The following is a 13,967-nucleotide window of genomic DNA, read 5'->3' as shown; positions in this document are numbered from 1 at the left end:
ATAAATAAGTCGTTTTTAATAGTTTAATTACACATTTACGCTTTTTCCCTTTTCAGTTATTTTCACTTTCAAAAGCCAATCAAAAAAAAAAAAAAAAAATAGCCAGTAAGCAATAGTCAACAATTGACAGGTTGGATAAGCGAGACCACGTCGATGCAGATATTTTAACCAATAAGAAAACGCCATGTCATCAACATATGACGTAATAAATAATGCTACAGAAATAGATATACTCAATTGACTAAAATACCGCTAATGCTTATTCAACTAGCTAATGTCTTAAAATACCAAATCAAATGAAAATCAAGGGTATTTATGGAATAATAATAATTGTCGTTTATAACCTCGTTAAATTAATCCCATCTTCTAATCGAACCAAAAAAGAACAATGTAAATATTTATTTATACCAAAAAAAAAAAAAAAGAGAAAAAAGCATAAAAAAGAAAATTATAATCGGAAAATTGAACTTCCGGCGATCTGAAAATTGATTTGAAAATCGATCAATGGCTGCTCCATTTTTCTCTACGCCTTTTCAACCATTTGTTTATCAGGTATTCCTACGTTTTTTGTTTTTAATAATCGTGCTTCGACTAAATTCAGGAGATAGGTTACTGTTGGAATTTAAACAGGAGACCCTGTTTTTTTTATTTTTAAATTGGAACCGTCACCAATAAAAGGTGAAAGTTCGAATAGCTAATTAACTAAGCTACTAAAATTTTTCGAGGTTTTTTTTTATTTTCGGGGAGATGGATCCATCGCTATTTTTTATTTATTTTTTGGTGATATAAGTATGATTTATGAATTTTATAAATTTGAGAAAAAATTGAATTTGTATAATTCAATTGTGGAGTATCATGAGGTGTTAGGTTTAATTGGAATAGAGATAAAATACTAGGTAATTTGTTCTTATCTGTTGTTCTAGTCTCGGTGGATGGAGTTACCTGGTATTCGTTGCTGTTGGGATGTGCTAGGTATCTGGTGGAATTAATTTGAGGTGCTTGCGAGCTGTCCCGGACACCACTGGTGGGAGGTGCTAGGCATTTCGTGGAATTAGTCGAGGTGCTTGCAAGCTGTCCCGGACACAACTGGTGGGAGGTGCTCGGTATCTTGTGGAATTAGTCGAGGTGCTTGCAAACTGTCCTGGACACAACTTGTAGGAGGTGCTGGGTATCTTGTGGAATTAGTCGAGGTGCTTGCAAGCTGTCCTGGACTGGTGGGAGGTGCTGGGTATCTGGTGGAATTAGTTGAGGTGCCTGCAAGCTGTTCCGGACACCACTGGTGTAAGGTGTTAGGTATCTCTTGGAATTAGTCGAGGTTCTTGCAAGCTGTCCCGGACCCCACTGGTGGGAGGTGCTGGGTACGACATGGAATTAGTTGATGTGCTTGCAAACTGTCCTGGATACCACTGGTGGGAGGTGCTAGGTATCTTGTGGAATTAGTCGAGGTGCTTGCAAGCTGTTCCGGACACAATTGGTGGGAGGTGCTAGGCATTTCGTGTAATTAGTCGAGGTGCTTGCAGGCTATCCCAGACATAACTGGTCGGAGGTGCTAGGTATATCGTGTAATTAGTGGAGGTGCTTGCAAGCTGTGGTGCAAACCACTGGTGGGAGGTGCTAGTTATCTCGTGGAATTAGCCGAGCTGCGTACAAGTTGTCCCGGACGCCACGGTTATCAAAAGACAAAAGAAAAATCTAGTTGTATATATTTGGAGCCCAAGTGTAGGTGGGGCACCGGGTACATTCGAGTGTTCTGAGTTTTGTTGGAAATGGAGGGGGGGGGGGGGGGGGGAGAGAGGGGTTTATATGAAAGAATTAAGAATGGACAATGTGCATAATAATGTTACGTATTGGCTTTTTTAGTTGGGAAAAAGGGTTAAAAGAATGGAACCTTACCTCTTGGGTATTCACATTACGGGGAGAAATTATGAATTTGGTGTTTCAAAGAGTTTCAGGGAAATGCTAATGTTTGTTGAAGTGTACTTTATTTGGTGCAATTAATTTTGCATGTATAATAATTTTGTTTGATGAGAGTTCGAAAATTTGTGGTACAACTCTTTTGTCATTTTTAATTTTATGTGTAAAGGTATATTTCCATCTAAAAGATCTATAAATCTGTAGTATTAGAATGAATATGACGTATATGGAGGATTCGTGATGCTTAATTGATCGATTGATATGTTAAAACTTAAATGTGTCCTAATGTCCTGATAGAATCCCATTTTATTTGCAATGCTAGTTGTCTCACCGTACCAACTGTCCCTAGTTAAAGTTCTGAATCAGCTTTGGGAAGTGAAGTTATTAACTTGGGAGCTATAGGTTCAGGTTGTTGGTTACAAATTTAGCAGCTTATATGAAAGAATCAAGAATTGACAATGTGCGTAATAGTGTTGTTTGCATTTTAGTTGGGAAAAGGGTTAAAAGAACGGAACTTTACATCTTGGCAAATCACATTAAGGGGAGAATTAATGAATTTGGTGCTTTAAAGAGTTTTATGGGAAATGCTAATATTTGTTGAAGTGCTCTGTACCTTATTTGGTGCAATTCTTTGTTCACTGATGTTGCTCCCCATATTATATCACCCATGCTCCACTTAACTAGACCTGGACGTGCAGAGGAGTGTTAGAAGTCCCACGTTAGTAGTGGAATGTATAATTGGTCAGTTTATATGGTCTTAGACAATCTTCCCCTATGAGCTAGCTTTAGTGGATGAGTTAGGTCCAATGTCCATTTCTTATCATGGTATCTGTGTGGGACCCATCCCAATTCTCATTTCCGATACGGGCTCCTATTTTAAATTGCGCACGCATCAGCTGTCCAGCCCTCCCCTAGGCGTGAGGATGTGTGAAGAGTCCCATATCGACCCTTTAAGTTATCGATGGTCTCTTTAATATTAATATGACTTGGGCAATCCTCACCTCTTGAGTTAGCTTTTGGGGTTGAGTTAGGTATCCATAACATAAATCATGTACTAACTCGCGCTTCCTCTGTCTACACAAAGCTAGTATCCTGACCATTGCATTATGTTTGTGCTGTAGAGTCCGCAAGATGCTGTAACGCCTTTCCAAATTCTGGGCGGTGAAGCTCAGATCGTTCAGGTAACCTCACATGCAGTTTGTCTTATCTATACGAGGGAAACTTATTTAGTTGACCTGATTATATTTCTTTCTCTTTCCTGTATATATATATGTTTCAGATTATGTTGAAGCCACAAGAAAAAATTATTGCAAAGCCTGGTATGTTGCTAATCATATTCTTTATGTATTGCGATTTTGCATCCTCTGGATGCCTTTATTAGTGAAATTACTTTACTTGATCAAAACAAAATATTCTTTATAAAGGAGGCCTCTTGCTTATCAAACTATTTATGCATATGATTCGCTCATGAGAAGTTGCACTTGTTTGCTTGAGTTTAGTCTTCTTTTTTTTTTAAAAAAAAAAAAAACGTAACTGAGGTGTTCTGGCTAGAGTCTGCGCACACTTCGACTGCTTGAGTTAGCCTTATGCTGAATGCAATGTAAAATTTCTTCATTTTGCCTGGTAGAGTGAAATTAAAGAATGCATGTCGGTTTGGTTGTAAAGTCTTCAACTTGACCAACTAGTTGAGCGGATATGCCTCAACTCTCAAGGGTGTATAAGTATGTGTGGAGTACTTAGAAATTGTTGACTCACACTTGCGAACTATTTTTTGGGATAGAAACATTTACTGTCTAACTTGGAAGGTTACATTACACAGTTTCCACAGCGTATGCAAAAAAACGAGCGTTGCGTGAAACGTAAAATTTTGATCTAACATGTGTCACGTAAGGAATATGCTTGCTTCTAGAAGGTTGTCATGTTGAACCACTCCCCCCTAGACCCTAGCGAATGGTAAGCTGTCTGTATATTGTGTCAATGCTTATGCTGCTATCTATTTATCATAGTAATAAGGTCCCCTCACCCACTAATGCTTGTCGTATTTACTGATTTGTCTTCAATGCTTAACAATTTGCCTGGTGTATATAGCTGGTCTTTTTTCTTTTTGGTCTTTCATTTTCTTTCCTTGGCCTTGGGGAGTGGGGGTGGGGGGTTCTTTTTATTTTCTTGCGTCAGAAAAATGTTAAGTTGCCATTTTATACATAGAGCACTGTTTCTTATCAGGTCATATACTTACTCTCAAGGATATTTCCTATAACTTATCAAAATACCCTCAAATCATTTTTACTAAGTCTTAACTGATGGGAATCTTCGAATGCTTTACAGGGTCTATGTGCTATATGTCTGGTTCCATCCAGATGGAAAATGTCTATGCCGCTGAAAACGAAGCAGGCATCTGGCAATGGCTTTTTGGAAAGAACACTACAAGCATAGTTCTTCACAATACAGGTACAACTGATGGATTTGTCGGAATTGCTGCTCCTTCTCTGGCAAGGATCCTCCCGGTTCGTTCATATCCAAACTATAGCTTCATCTTGTTTGGTTATTTGGTCTTCACTAGTTATTGTGTGCATGCCTGTGTGTGTACAATCCTGAAATCGGGATAAAATCTCCTTTGTTCTTGCTGTAGGCGCCTAGTACACAATTGTTAGCATAGATGATTCCATTTACATATACTATTACTAGATTAATTGTGGTTTGTTGCTTCTAATTCGTTGTTTCCCTACAGATTGATTTGGCAAAGTTTGGAGGTGAAATCTTATGCCAGGTAAAAATAATTCTTTATCTCTACTTCCCTTTTGCAAATAGGTTCTCTTCCTTGAAAGCATCCCTCCTGTTTGTTTACGTGCTACCGGTTAAGTATGTTCTCTATCTTGACATATGACTTCAAGATATTATTTTGTAGCCAGATGCATTCCTCTGCTCCATTAATGATGTGAAAGTCAGTAATACCATTGACCAAAGGCCACGTAACCTAGTCGTAAGTGCAGAGGTGAGATGACAGAATTATCATTACTTAAATGTCTGGGCATGCTATTCAGCCTTACTGATGTTAATTGCTACAAGCATGTTGAGCCTTTGACTGATATGCTTGTAACATTTCCAGGGATTCTTAAGGCAGAAGATATCGGGCCAGGGGCTTGCCTTTGTAGTCGGGGGTGGTTCTGGTATGATTTTGAATCTCACTTCAATTGTAAACTTGGAGTTTTATGGAAAATTTATTAAAGATTGCATGCCAAGAACAGATGGAGGCTATTCACTTTCATCTACTGTTTTATATGTGTTTGTCTGTGCCAGCACCCTGCACCATTTGAGAGAATGGAGAAAATGTGGAGGGTCTAATAACCTGTAGAATTATCTGACACCATTCAATGAAATTTTATATTGATCTATATAGGTGACACCAATAAGATGCGAATATGTTTGTCATATTAGTATGTTTACTTAGGTCCTATGCTTTTGTCTTTTTTGTCACGCCCCAAATCCACGTGACATGCACTCAGAACTTTACTTGATCCGAGCAAACCAACCCATCTAATAATCCATACTTATGCACCTAGATTCATGAATGCGGAAACGTTTTGGAAAATCTCATTCCTTTAAGTATCGAAAACCATGCATGAATACAACTGTCAAATCAACCGCACTTCATTTTCAAATGAAGTAGTCATAAAAGTAATAAACTCTCATGCATGCATTCCATATGAAAAATCATAAATTACCACCCGAAAGAACTACTACCATATATGGAACCTCAATGACAAGGATTTAGCTATTCCATTGAGATTGACCCTAGTGACTCAAAGAATATCACACTCGTAAGCAACACAAGAAGTAAATTTGAGTCTCACCAATAGTATTCGATTGGAAGAGGTGTAGCACATGGCTCGGGATGATCAACACATGATTCTGAAATCAAAAGTTGAATGGCACCCAAGGGTGTGACCTAGTGATAAATGAAATGGGTTGAGAACCTGAGGACTCAAGTTCAAATAGAGGCAAATAACACTAGGTGATTCTTCCCATCTATCCTAGCCTTAGTAGATAGAGTTACCTGGTATCTGTTGCTGGTGGGAGCTGGCAGGTATCCTGTGGATTTAGTCGAGGTGCGCTTGGCCGGGACACCACAGTTATCAAGAAAAAAAAATCTGAATTTGAATGGCCAAAATGTCTAAGCTCCACATGCCTTGTCTGTATCATACAACCATTTCCCCGACAAGTGAGACAAGATTCAAAGAAATCAAGTGATATGTATATATCCTTGAGTTGAGGGTCTATCAAAAATAGCCTCTACCTCCAAGGTAGGGGTAAGGTCTGCATACTCTCTACCTTCAATAGATAGCTGTTAAACTGTTTCAATACAAGTAATGGTGCAACTTCACCCTGCTTGCCCCGCACAAGCTAGGGTTCACATTAGACCACTTTTGGTTTTCAATTCAACAATATGAATTTTGGGGACAAACTTCAAGAGGTAGTAAATTTCAACATACCTCAACGATGCCAATGATTCCCAATCTACATATACGAATTCAGATATATCAATGGCGCGTCGCAACAAGACCAACTAGGCTACTAACTGTCCAAAGCTTAGGCCCGACTTCTCAAGTGTAGTATAAATCCATATTCTCACCATAGAAGTTGATTCTTGATTTTTAACTCTAAATATCTCATGTCATACTCAACATATAATATTCAACAATTGAGATCCTTCCAATATTCGAAGGAATAACATTTAACTCATTTTCACCAAATCGACACTACTCATCGTCTTCTTCCCTTAACCAAATCATGGTGAAAAATCATACATTCTAGGTCTTACTCAATTTATTAAATACTTGGCATTTCTAGCTAAAGAACACATTAATAGTACCAACGACAACATACCCAGTATAGTCCCACATGTGGGGTCTAGGGAGGGGAAAGTATACGCAGACCTTTCCTCTACCTTGTCAGATATGAAAGGTTGTTTCCAAAAGATCCTCGGCTAAATAAAAGCAAAACCACGACATTCATGAAGACATAAGAAATACCAGGATAGAATGAAAGTAGAGGCATCCGAGACAAGTAAAAGAAGAATAATAAAATATGAAAATAGTAAAATAATAATGTACCAATAATAATAATAATAATAATAATAATAAGTCTGACCAGAGAAACCAGCCGCAAAACTATCTACTACTAAACTTCTACCCAAATTCTCGACCTTTACGGCCCCCTATCAAGAGTTATGTCCTCGGTAAGCTGAAGGCTTGCCATGTCTTTCTTGAGCACCTCTTCCCCGTGCCTTTTCGGCTACCCCCTATGTTGCTCGGACTTTTCAAAGTTATCAATAGGTGCATGTCAAATTTTTCAAAAGTAGCATATGTTTGGAGATTAATCTGACACGGGTGCGGCACTGAAAGTGGAGAGTCCGCACAACTTAGCCTACCACTACCTCTCCTCAGACCCTCCAATGCCAACCTCTCACACCTTCTCACCGAAGCGACCGGGGCGTCTGCGCATCTCCTTCTGACATGCCCCAACTATGTTAGTCTAGACTCCCCCATTTTTCCACCTCGGAGGCCACTTCCGCCTTGGCCTAAATATCTTCATTTCTGTCTATATCTTTCCTAGTAAGCCCACACATCCATCTTAATATCCTCATTTCCGTAGCTTCATCTTTTGGACATGAGAGTTCAACACTGGCACATCAATAATACCCTTTTCATCAATAAAATGGAACAAGAGGTCAAGAAAGAATTTACCTTGTTGATGTTCCTCCTCTTGTGTCCTAGAGCAATTTTCTCGTTGAATCTAAAAGGCATAATACATAAACAGGACCTTTAACTTGACACCAAATTATAATTATGACCTTTAACTTTGTCAGTGCACAAGTAGACCCTTTAACTATATAAAAGTTGAACAAAAACACACTCTAATTCTGCAACTTACACGCGTGAAACTCAATCGCTCCTACGTGGATTAGTAATCCACTCAGATGCTGCCACTTAATAAAAAATACACATTATAAGTGTGACCTTTAACTTTGTCAGTGCACAAACAGGCCCTTTAACTATATAAAAGCTAACAAAAAAACACTCCAATTCTAACTCTGACGCGCGTGGTTTTGAGTGTATACACGCATTTTTCTAGGTAGAATTAGAGTGTTTTTTTGTTCAACTTTTGTATAGTTAAAGGGCCTACTTGTGCATTGGTAAAGTTAAAGGTCATAGTTATAATTTTGTGTCAAAAGGTCCTGTTTATATATTATGCCAATCTGAAATTCAATGATGATTTGGTGTTATAGCTAGTATTTATAGTTGAATTCCATCCATAAATGCATAAAGAAACTCTTCATAAATGGTATTTAATACCCTAGCCGGCGTCCTTCTAGAACTCCCAAAGAGTAAATGAATTTTGGTCCACTTTTCCACTCCTTGATTCACTATTTATAGACTCAACAACAAAAATTAATACTTTTGCGTTGAACTCACAGACTTATCCAGAAATGATCTCCGCCTCGGCACGATATCTGGGCGACGCCCAACTTTGGGTGTCAACGTGCAAGCGATGTTTCCATTTCTCTATAATCCTTAGCTCACAAATTGTCATCTTTACTTATTGCCATGTATGAGATCATTGGTTTCAAATTTGGTTGACTTTGCATTTCATTTTGTTAATTAATTCATTCTCTCATTATGACTTCAATGATTTTCACTCATTGGTCAATCATTACTAATTAATGATCCCAAACAACTTAATAACATGGATTTTTTAAAATCAATCCCAATAGTTATATCACGGAGTTGTAATTTATTCCAAGCTATATCAATGTTAGATACAAGCATTCTCATGACTTTGTTATACTCGTGTGCGTCCTGTGTGATCCAAGTTTGATTAAATTGCATCCTTAAGCTCGAGATTGACACTTTTAGCACTATCAAAGATTTTTACGCCCATCAAAATATATATTAAACTTCTAGTATTTATTATTCATTTGTAACATGTTGGCCCGAGATAAAATTAAATGGAGAAACATGGTAAGTGTGGATTCATATAGCTTACTTGACTTGTTTGTAGCTGAGGGTTGCTATTGTTTAATGAACTATTGATCATCCCACACACAAATGTGATTCTGTTTTGGAAAATCTTTCTTGCCTTCTTGTGATTCAGAAACGTGATGTGTCTTCACTGAGCTAGTACTGGATTCTTGGGGGAATTAGATGTTTAAATAAGAAGAATGCTTGGACTACTTTCGTACTTTGAGTTATATAAGATTAAGGAGTATTAAAATGTCAAATTTCTGTCTTCTGATTCCTTTCTTTGTACAAAACATGTGTTTTTTTTCCTCAGTTGTACAGAAAAATCTTGAGGTGGGTGAGGTTCTCGCTGTTGATGTGTCAAGTGTCGTTGCATTATCATCAACCGTCAATGTTCAAGTAAAATACAATGGACCCATGAGAAGGGTGGTATTTGGGGTATGTTTTCACATGTTTGTTTCGTTTGATTCCTCCTCTTCATTCATCCTATTTGTTTCTTTGCTGTTATTCGTCAAATTTGTGAATCTGTATTTTTAATATAGTTATATACAGATGTATCTACTTTCGTTTTGATGCAGCATGTGTAGAAGCTATTTGCTTTTTTAAGCACATTACGGAATATGTAACTGTTCCTAGCTGTACATAGTCTCAGCATTTTCTTAATGTTGGCAATCTAAACTATCATTTACTGATCAGCGTTTTCATCAAATTAATGTTTCAAGAATATCAATGCATGTGAATGTAATACTTGTGCTGGCAACAATGTTTTTGTGTTTTTTTGTTCGTATGTCTATGACTTGATGTGGTAGAGTGTTGGTGGAGGACGGTCACATTAAGAAGAGTTGGCAGTCGTACTTTGATAGGGACTTTGATAGGTTACTGAATGATGAAAGGGATAGGGTTATTGTGTTAGGGGAGTTGGAGCACTCAGAGGAGTGTCGTGACTTTAGTTATTATAGACATTTTAAGGTAGAGGAGGTCAGAGAGGCCGTTCGCAGGATGCGTATGGGTAGGGCGATGGGGCCTGATGAGATTTCTGTGGATTTCTGGAAGTTTTCTGGCGAGGCTGGCTTAAGGTGGTTGACCGAATTGTTTAACGCCATTTTCAAGTCGGCGAAAATGCCCGAGGCTTGGAGATGGAGTACTATGATCCCTCTAATATAAGAACAAGGGTGGCATTCAAAGTTGTAACAACTATAGGGGAATTAAGTTATTGAGCCACACTATGAAGATTTGGGATAGAGTGGTCGAGTTGAGGTTGAAGAGGATAGTGTCTATCTTGGAGAACCAGTTTGGATTTATGCCCGGGCGCTCGACAACGGAGGCAATTCACCTGGTGCGGTGACTGGTGGAACAGTATAGGGAAAGGAAGAAGGATCTACACATGGTGTTTATCGACTTGGAGAAGACGTACAACGAAGTCCCTAGGGAGGTTTTGTGGAGATGCTTGGAGGCGATAGGGTCCCGGTGGCGTATAGCAGAGCAATCAAGGACATGTATGATGGAGCTAAGACCCAGGTGAGGACGGCGGGAGGAGATTCAGAGCATTTCCCTGTCTTGACAGGGTTGCACCAGGGATCTACTCTTAGCCCGTTTTTGTTTGCTTTGGTAATGGATGTGTTGACACGGCGTATGCAAGGAGAAGTGCCTTGGTGTATGCTTTTTGCAGATGATGTAGTTTTGATCGATGAGACGCGGGGAGGTATGAATGATAAATTAGAGGTGTGAAGACAGACCCTTGAGTCTAAAAGGTTCAGGTTGAGTAGAAGCAAGACAGAGTATTTGGAATGCAAGTTTAATGACTTGAGACAGGAAAACGAGATGGTAGCAAGGTTGGACTCCCAGGTGGTATGTAAGAGGGATAGTTTCAAGTATCTTGGGTCCATGATCCAGGGGAATGGTGAGATTGACGAGGATGTCTCCCACCGTATTGGGGCGGGATGGATGAAGTGGAAGATTGCCTCGGGAGTGTTGTGTGATAAGAAGGTGTCGCCCAAGCTTAAAGGCAAATTCTACAGGGTGGCAGTCCGTCCGGCCATATTGTATGGAGCGGAATGTTGGCCAATCAAGAACTCTCACATTCAAAAAATGAGGGTGGAGGAAATGCGGATGTTGCGTTGGATGTGTGGGCTTACTAAGGGTGATAGAGTTCGGAATGAGACTATTCGGGAAAAGGTTAGAGTGGCTTCGGTGGAGGACAAGATGTGGGAAGTTCGATTGAGATGGTTCGGTCACGTGATGAGGAGGGGCACGGATGCGCCGATTCGTAGGTGTGAGAGGCTAACTTTGGATGGTTTCAGGCGCGGCAAGGGTAGGCCGAAGAAATATTGGAGAGGTGATTAGGTGGGACATGGAGCAGTTACAGCTCACTGAAGACATGACCCTAGATAGGAAGATCTGGAGGATGCGAATTAGGATAGAAGGCTAGTGCCAGTTTGGGTCGTTGGGGTAGGGCACTACTTGGTAGGTGTATTATTCTTGTTATGCCATCTTGTTGCATGCTTTATTACGAATTTATTTACTATTCCTTATATTTTTCCTTGTGGGTGGCGTTTGTTCCATGCTTTATTACGGATTTGCTTATTATTCCTTGTCTTGAGTCAGGGGTCAATCGGAAACAACCTTTCTACTTCTCCGGAGGTAGTGGTATGGACTGCGTACATCTTACACTCCCTAGACCCCACTATGTGGGAATACACTGGGTTTGTTGTTGTTGATGTCTATGACTTGATGAACTGAGTTACTCACCTGGACCGGTGGAGAGGTTAGTCGAGATGCATCTAATTTAAACCTGTCGCCATTGTTATCACCTAAAAATAGTAGGAAATTAAAGCTAGATATAATCTCTTCCATAAGCAACATTTGAACCCACGAAACCTGCTAGGTGTAAAGTATGAACATTACCCGAGCTTTCTCTATTTCAGGATTAATCTTTCCCTCGGTGTGTGTGCGCATGCCGGAGATTGAGTGCATTTGACATGCATTTTTATTCTTAGAAATTTAAAAAGGAAAGAGAAGGATGAAAGGAAAAATCTAGTTCAAAATTTTATTAGGTGTTTCTATTTGTATCTGTAAAGTAAACTCATTAAGCCTATCCTTGCAGGTTTTTTTATCTGGTTACAGTGAACTTACTTGAGCTCTCTTTATTACTAATGACATGAATTAATCTGACTTGTGAATGTTGATTATCTATGAAAATATATGTTTTGCTTTCTGCTTCAAGGAACTAATTGAACTTACGTTTGCTGTTGTCATCTTCTGATTTGGTTTTGGAGGCAGATGATCCTAAGTCCTAACTATATCTGTACCGTTGCAGAATGATAATCTGGTGACTGCTGTCCTAACAGGGCCTGGTATTGTGTTTATCCAAAGTATGCCTTTTCATCGGCTTTCCCAACGCATTGCTAGGTATTTCTCCCATCCCTATCAGACAAAACCATTTGAACTTGTGTTAATTTATATGGTGCTTTCTGCCAACCAAATTGACAATGTCAATGTTTCATTGTTGCAGGGCAGTAACGTCTCCAAACATGAGGGACAATCCAAAGTTCTTCATTCAGATTGCGCTTTTCTTCTTTCTGGCTTATGTTGTTGTTGTGTCCTCATTGATCTTGACAGATATTTGATCCCTTTCTCATTTTCACAAAATTCTATAGATTGCTCGTCGTGATCTCTAGGCCTTTTTGGATCGACGTGCAATATGAATGTTAATTATAGGATATAGAGTTACAGTAAGCAGGCTCTGCAGGATTATGCTTATGACTGTCTCTCATTGGTGGCATAGTTTGGTATAGAAACTGTAATAGCAAATGGAAAGTAGTCAGTTGTATCATGTATTGGAAACTTCCAATTGTAGCTGGGAATGGTTTTTCTGGTATGAAACAGCAGAATTTGTTTTTGTTGAGTTTAGTGTACTGTGGCTAACTGATAGTATTTTTTTCAATGTCCCCCTTTTCCCTTTCCATCTAAAATTATGAGTAACGTGTAATTCCACTAGTGGAGTTGGGGAGGGTGGTGGATGGTCTTACACCTATCTTGCGAAGATGGAGAGGTTTGCCCTGAGCAGGTGGTGGAATATATATATTTGGGACTGTGTATTCGTGTTGGAAGGGGAGGCTTGGGGTAACTGGTAAAGTTGTTACCATGTGAACCAAAGGTCACGGGTTTAAGTTGTGGAAATAGCCTCTCGTAGAAATACAAGGTAAGACTGCGTACAACAAACTCTTGTGGTTCAACGCATAGCGGAAGCTTTAATGCATTGGGCTGTCCACTATTTGTTACTGTTATGCACTCTCTGGGGGGTTGTGTTGGTGCAGAAATTGCATATAACAATTTGGGGGAATATTAGTTTTCACGGGAACAATGTCGTGTTATGCTATTCTAGAGTTTGCTTGTTTGAGAACTTTTGCTTTAGCCAATAAACAACCTACGCAGGGTAATTTCACAAGTAGAGTTTGAGGAAGGTGGCGTGTATGTGGCGTTATTACTTACCTTGTGAAGATGTATCTCCCTCTATTGCAATAGGAATCGAGAATGGTTGTTTATAGTTGGAAATTCCAACTCAAATGCCCTAGTAATACCGACTTTGCAGCAAATTAAATTGAAGCCTTTTTTCGTCGTTCCTTTTCAGAGGTCTTATTCCTCACCTTGGAAATGTCAATCAGCTACGTGGCACTGTCCTTTATTCCTCTTCCTTTCCTTTTAGATCTGAGGTAGTACTAATTAATGCCTGTCCTTTATTCCTCTTCCTTTCCTTTTAGATCTGAGGTAGTACTAATTAATGCTTGAATTGATCCTATTAGAAATAGGGCTAATCTTGATTCTTGGGTACAAAAGAAGGATAGAGAGATTATTTCAAATAGACCTTTGGGTCAAGTAAAACATTATAAAATCAAGTATGTAAAGGAAAATACTAGCCCTGCTAAACATAATGGAAAAGAGAACGGTAGTAACAACACATCATACCAACAACATACCCAGTATATTTCTACATAGTGAGGTCTGAAGAGGGTAAAATGTATGTAGTATTGAGGT

The 13,967-nt window shown here is 39.1% G+C and overlaps 1 protein-coding gene across 1 annotated transcript; it reads left to right on the top strand.

Moving 5' to 3' along the window:
* Positions 1 to 281: 281 nt before the first annotated feature.
* On the top strand, positions 282 to 12,837 carry LOC107851043. The gene is made up of 10 exons (XM_047401881.1): positions 282 to 552; positions 3,036 to 3,095; positions 3,194 to 3,233; positions 4,240 to 4,418; positions 4,643 to 4,681; positions 4,820 to 4,906; positions 5,021 to 5,081; positions 9,247 to 9,371; positions 12,250 to 12,341; positions 12,445 to 12,837. The coding sequence occupies exons 1-10, from the start codon at positions 505 to 507 to the stop codon at positions 12,557 to 12,559; spliced, it is 846 nt and encodes a 281-aa protein (XP_047257837.1). The 5' UTR covers positions 282 to 504; the 3' UTR covers positions 12,560 to 12,837.
* The last annotated feature ends 1,130 nt before the right edge of the window (positions 12,838 to 13,967 follow it).

The sequence above is a fragment of the Capsicum annuum genome, chromosome 1 (genome assembly GCF_002878395.1).
Source record: "Capsicum annuum cultivar UCD-10X-F1 chromosome 1, UCD10Xv1.1, whole genome shotgun sequence".
In the NCBI taxonomy this organism is placed as follows: Eukaryota; Viridiplantae; Streptophyta; class Magnoliopsida; order Solanales; family Solanaceae; genus Capsicum; species Capsicum annuum.
Note: the sequence above shows the minus strand (reverse complement) of the source record. Positions and strands in the feature narration are given on the sequence as shown.